General features: G+C 43.9%; 1 protein-coding gene across 1 annotated transcript; it reads right to left on the reverse strand.

The window, feature by feature from the left end:
- Window positions 1–3,258: 3,258 nt before the first annotated feature.
- Window positions 3,259–4,701, reverse strand: LOC114435418 (endonuclease domain-containing 1 protein-like; the record flags this gene model as incomplete). The annotated part of the gene is made up of 3 exons (XM_028405087.1): window positions 3,259–3,263; window positions 3,358–4,015; window positions 4,456–4,701. Coding segments are annotated over 3 exons (909 nt in total), but the record flags the coding sequence as incomplete, so codon positions are not given.
- Between the last annotated feature and the right edge of the window lie 1,258 nt (window positions 4,702–5,959).

Genomic DNA, 5,959 nt, shown 5'->3' on the forward strand with positions numbered 1-5,959 from the left:
ACTGAGTTTCTACTGAGTGAACCAAACTAACCAAACCGTCTGTGGATGACGGGCTTCATCCATCACGTGGTCCACTCAGTGTTCAGGATAATGAGACTCTGTGTAAAAGCTTCCATCATGTAAACAGTTTGTCTGATGCAGGACGCACTTTTAACCCTGTACATGCAGGTCATTGCTCGGCTGTTGTAGATGAAATGATATTTATTATTGATCGATAGATCAATTATCGCAGTGTGAGTCATGAAGTAACTTAAAATGTGAAACCTCACCTGAGGACTGATTATTATGTGAAACTCAAGATAGTTCAAGATTTGATGCTAGCTCTTTACTGTTTGGTGCTCAGCTTTAGTTTACCAGATCGTCAGTGTGTTCGACCATTGTTGTCATTGTTGTCATTTGTGTCACTGTTATCATTGTTGTCACCATTGTCCAACCAATGACCATTGTTAATAAACATATATACTGTTGTACTTCTATTAGCAAACTGAACAAATGATTGTATATTTTACAGGAAGGGTTGACCAAAACTGGAGATAATCAGTCTTTAATGGATTATTGATCATGTGATTATAAAGAGACTGACACATGCATTTACACCTGGATTTGTCATCAAGAAGTTAAAAATTAAAAAGATTATTCCAAAAAATACAAACACAATCATATTTGGAAAAATCTAGTCAGAGACATTTTTTCCTTCAAAAACTTGAAATTAATGGTTATAATTCTCAAAGAGCGAGTGCTGGATAAGAAGAAAAGTTAAAATCAAAACTTGTGTCTGAGTAAATAACAGGGTGAGTGATGGAGCAGAATATTGAGTTGATGCCTCAGTAGTCAGAGAAATTGTCGTGATGGAAACGGTTTCTGACCCAAGGCCTGAGGAAGATAAGAGATAAGATAAGATAAAACTTTATTAATCCCGAAGGAAATTCTTGTGCCAGAGGTATTAAGTTACATTAAATGCAGTTAAGTACAGAGTATAAGTATAAGTGTCACTATAATCCAAAAAGAGTACAGTACGCGGTATGAGCACAATATATGATACATGGATACAATATGGAGATGTAAGGTACTAAGTAAACATAATATAGGAATGACAGTGATGCCTGACATGATTATCTAGCGCTTCTCCCTACAGAAAGGGGAGGAGTTATACAGTCTGATGGCCACTGGCAGGAAGGACCTCCTGTGGCGTTCTGTGCTGCTCCTCGGTAGTCTCAGTCTACCACTGAATGTGCTCCTGTAGGACAGCAGTGTGTCGTGCAGGGGGTGAGACGTGTTGTTACGAATACTGAGGAGTTTCCTCAGTATCCTCCTCTCCGTCACCTCCACCACAGACTCCAGCTCCACTCCCAGCACCGAGCCAGCCTTCCTAATGAGCTTGTTGAGTCTGTTGGTGTCGGCCGCCTTCATCCTGCTGCCCCAGCACACTACAGCGTAGAAGATGACGCTGGAGACCACCGAGTGGTAAAACATCTGCAGCATGGTCTGGCAGACGTTAAAGGACCTGAGTCTCCTCAGTAGATACAGGCGACTCTGTCCCTTCCTGTATATTGCCTCTGCGTTTGTGGACCAGTCCAGTTTGTGGTCAATGTGGACACCCAGGTATTTGTAGCTGTCCACAATGTCCACGTTGGTACCCTTGATGCTGACCGGGTTAGGGAGTGTCTGGTGCTTCCTGAAGTCCACCACCAGCTCTCTTGTCTTTGTGACATTCAGCTGCAGGTGGTTCTGTCCGCACCACTCCACGAAGCTGTCCACCACACTCATATACTCCGCCTCCCGACCTCTGCTGGTACAGCCCACAATGGCAGAGTCATCCGAGAACTTCTGCAGGTGGCAGGACTGTGAGCAGTGTCTGAAGTCCGATGTATAGAGTGTGAACAGGAATGGAGACAGTACCGTGCCCTGGGGTGCCCCCGTGCTGCTCACTATCGTGTCCGAGACGATGTTCCTCAGCCTCACAAATTGTGGTCGACCTGTAAGATAGTTAGTGATCCAGGTGACCAGTGGGGTCTCTACCTGCATGTCCAGGAGCTTCCTATTCAAAAGGGCAGGCTGCACGGTGTTAAACGCACTGGAAAAATCAAAGAACATGATTCTAACAGTGTTACCTGCCTCCTCCAAGTAGGTGTGTGCTCTGTGCAGCAGGTAGATGATGGCGTCCTCCACTCCAATACGGGGCTGGTAAGCAAACTGCAGGGGGTCCAGCGATGGTTCCACAACAGCACGCAGGTGTTTCAGGACCAGCCTCTCCAGAGACTTCATCACATGTGAAGTCAGAGCAACTGGTCTGTAGTCGCTGTGTGTGCTTGGATGTTTGGTCTTGGGCACAGGAACAAGGCATGTTGTCTTCCACAGGGCAGGGACAGTCATCAGGCTCAGACTCAGGGAGAAGATGTGCTGGAAGACCCCACACAGCTGTGTGGCGCAGTCCCTGAGTACTCTGGGGCTGAGTCCGTCCGGTCCTGCAGCTTTTCCCGGTCGTAGTCGACTGAACTCCCTCCTCACATCTTCTGTGGTGATGGCAACTGTGGACACAGAAGAGCAGAGAGAGAGATCTGATGGGGGAGGGTGGGGGGTTGTTAATGGAAGGTGGGGTAAGGGGGGCAGGGTGATGTTATTGATGGGAAGGTGAAACTGGTTAGTATGGTTAGGGGGAGGGGGAGGAGGAGGAGGTACATTGTTGTTATTGACAGGTGTTAATGGTGCATCACAGGGAGGGGGAGGGTGGTCAGGGAGTGGACTATCAAACCTGTTGAAAAACAGGTTCAGCTGGTTGGCCTCCTGCAGATCTCCATCCATCAGCTGGTCGGAGATCCTATTGTGGCCGGTGATGGTTCGCATGCCACTCCATACCTCCCTCAAGTTGTTCCGGGCAAGTTGGCTCTCCAGCTTCCTCCTGTAGCTCTCCTTGCCCTCTCCAATCTTCTCCTTCACCTCTGCCTGGGCCCTCCTCATCTCCTCTCTGTCTCCACTCAAGAAGGCTGTCTTCTTTCTGTTGAGTGATGCCTTGATGTCCTTTGTCACCCATGGTTTATTGTTTGGAAAGCAGCGTATTGACCTGGTGGGGATTAGAGAATCTGTACAAAAATTAACATATTCTGTGATACAGTACATATTCTGTGATACAGAACATATTCTGTGATACAGTACATATTCTGTGATACAGACATATTCTGTGATGTAACCAAGAGCAGAAAGAACGCACCTCACTACTACACACAACTTCAGACAATGTATCTTCTTCTGCAGATGATTCTAGCCTAAACATAAGCATGCACCTCCTACACATCACAATCAGCCTCCTAGCATAGGCAAAGGGGTCAAATGCAGGGCTGTGGGGGGCAGATGTGGTACTTGCAGTGCTGGTTGGAACCAACGTAGTAGAGGGAGTTGTAGGAGGAGCAGACATAGTTGGAATACGTGATGGGCACTTGCATGTACGTTTTAGTTGTGGATACAACTCAGTGACAGTTGTGTGAAGAGGACATTGTGTTACAGGAAACAGATCAAATTGTTTTCCCAGGTCTCTAGAGAGCTCTGCCAAAGTCTTAGTCTGTAGATATGTATTTGGTGTCTCTTTCTCGTTCTTACCCCAGTGTGCACCTGCCAGCCACCTCTTCTGACTCTTGCTGTAGCAGCAGAACGCTGTCCACATCTTGGAAGGAATATTGACCTTGTTATTGAGGAGGGTGTTGTTGCCGGGCTCTGCTCCGACTACTACAAAGGCTTCTCTTTTATTATTGTTGTTATAGCAGAATTTATCCATAACACATCTGATACACGTCTCCACTTTGTTCCAGCTCCCCTTGTTGAATGAACCTATCTGAGGAACAACGTTGGTCAGAGTGAATGTAGACTGTTTGTTTGTTTCAGTAAGTCCATAAGAGCTTGGTAATAAATGTCCTCTGTCATAATTTTGATTGTTTTTGTAATCAATTAACACAGCCTGATGGTTGTAGGTCTGACTTACGTCTGCTTCCCTCATATTCCTGTCATCAGTTCGATCCTCAAGCTGTAAGAGTGTGAATATAAAAACAGATTAAATGTACAAATAGTTCCACAAAGTTATGTAGAATAAACTAAAAATGAGCAGTAGAATTAGCAGCAGTTTTTCATCTGACAACTTGAGTCAACTTCTTCCATATTATTATTAAATATTATTATTATTAGATATTATTCTTATTAGTTTGTCAGAGGGACCAAAGTCCAAACATATAAGTCTGTAAATAGGGAAGAAAGGGGTGAATGGTGTCAATATTTCTCCAGACCTTCACCCAGGATGCTGGGAAAGGCATTATTAACAAGCCCTAACCCTCATATGACCACAAGAGGGCTCTAAAGAATGATTTTTGAAGATAACAGGGATAATATTTCAATCATGTATCAAATGTTTTAAAATGTAATAACTGATGGATATTTTACAAATAAACAGTCGCAGGATAACAAACACACCTGTGGTTCAATCAACCACCTGGGATCCTTGGGTTTTTTACCAAGACTTCCTGTGTACCTGGAGGCAGAAAACACTGGAATCTTGTTCTTGGTGTCATAAACCGTCACAAAGGTTCTCTGGTCAGATAAAGTCTGGCAGATGACTTTGTATCGGTTCTGGTTCTGAATGTTCCCGTTCTGTAAGACTCCTGGGATATTCGGTGGAGTTTGCTGAAGGAAAAACTTTGAACAGTCCATCACTGAATCCACCAGTGTAGATCCAGTGGGACTGATGGACAGAAGCAGGACAGCAGAGAGGAGGAAGAGGAGGAGGCCCTGCACCTTCACTGAGGCCATGGTCCAGATCTGTAACATCAGTTTAGAAGAGAATGAAATAATTTATTACACCTGAGTTCAGCAACTTCATTGACTTACAGGTGATACAACACAAACTTTCATGTCACATTAATTGTGAATTGTGAAACTGTTGTTAAAGGTAGGGTAGGAGATTTTGAAAACTCAGTGAGAGTCAGACAGATTTGGAAAGTAAACACACGCCCCTTTCTCTCGGAGCTCACCCTAAAGCCACGCCTCCCGATCACATGGACGCGCATTACCTGAAGACGAGCTGCGGTCTGTGACTTCGGCCATCATGCACGTACCTCTCTGGTGCGCGCAGAGCAGGAAGAGTGACAACCAGCCAATACTCCGTGCAGGGTCCACCCGGAGGATTGGCTGATGTTTTTAGTGTTTTATAGCTTCCACAGATGATTCATATTCTTCGTTTTAATGAGAAACTGCCGAACTAATTGGTTGCTATCGGATTGTAAAGAGAAGTTACACTAATTTAACAAAAAGTGCATCAGGATGAAACTGGGTGTACTTTTTGAGGGTAGCCATTTTATATTCTTAAAGTAAAAACAGAATAAAGGCTCACCGTCCTGCAGGGTTGGTAACAAGCTGGAGTCTTTATCTTCACACAGCAGCACGAACACGACTCAGCTGAGAGCGTCTTCCTCAAATATAAGCTGAACCTAATGAGGAAGTCGTGGGTGTGATCTATTGATCAGTGGAATTTTACATAAATTAACTTTCCATGAGTTCAGAATTCAACACACAGTAATACTCAATGTCAGACTCAATGCAACAATAAATGCATGAACTGTGTCACATTATATGTGAGACAAATGAATGCATATATTATGCCCAGTAGTGGAATGTAACTATCAGAATCATAATTGTTAAAAATAAAAAAAAAATCTTCATTTCAGTCAGACCAGATTTGATGTGCTCCGGCTGCTTAAAATGAGTCCATTTATCAGATATCCTGTGGTTTAGGTTTAGGTTTTCACTAAAACTAAATGTTAAACTTACAACAATGTTTGTATGCTATTTAGATAATAACTTTCCCATCTTTATTACATAACATAAGGAGGGCGTAGCCCCACCAGCCCATTAACACCAGCTGTAGAATAATATATCAAAGTGTAGGATTCTGATCTTACCTTCCTGTGTGGATGAAAGT

This window comes from Parambassis ranga, chromosome 5 (assembly GCF_900634625.1).
Source record: "Parambassis ranga chromosome 5, fParRan2.1, whole genome shotgun sequence".
NCBI classification, from domain to species: Eukaryota; Metazoa; Chordata; class Actinopteri; family Ambassidae; genus Parambassis; species Parambassis ranga.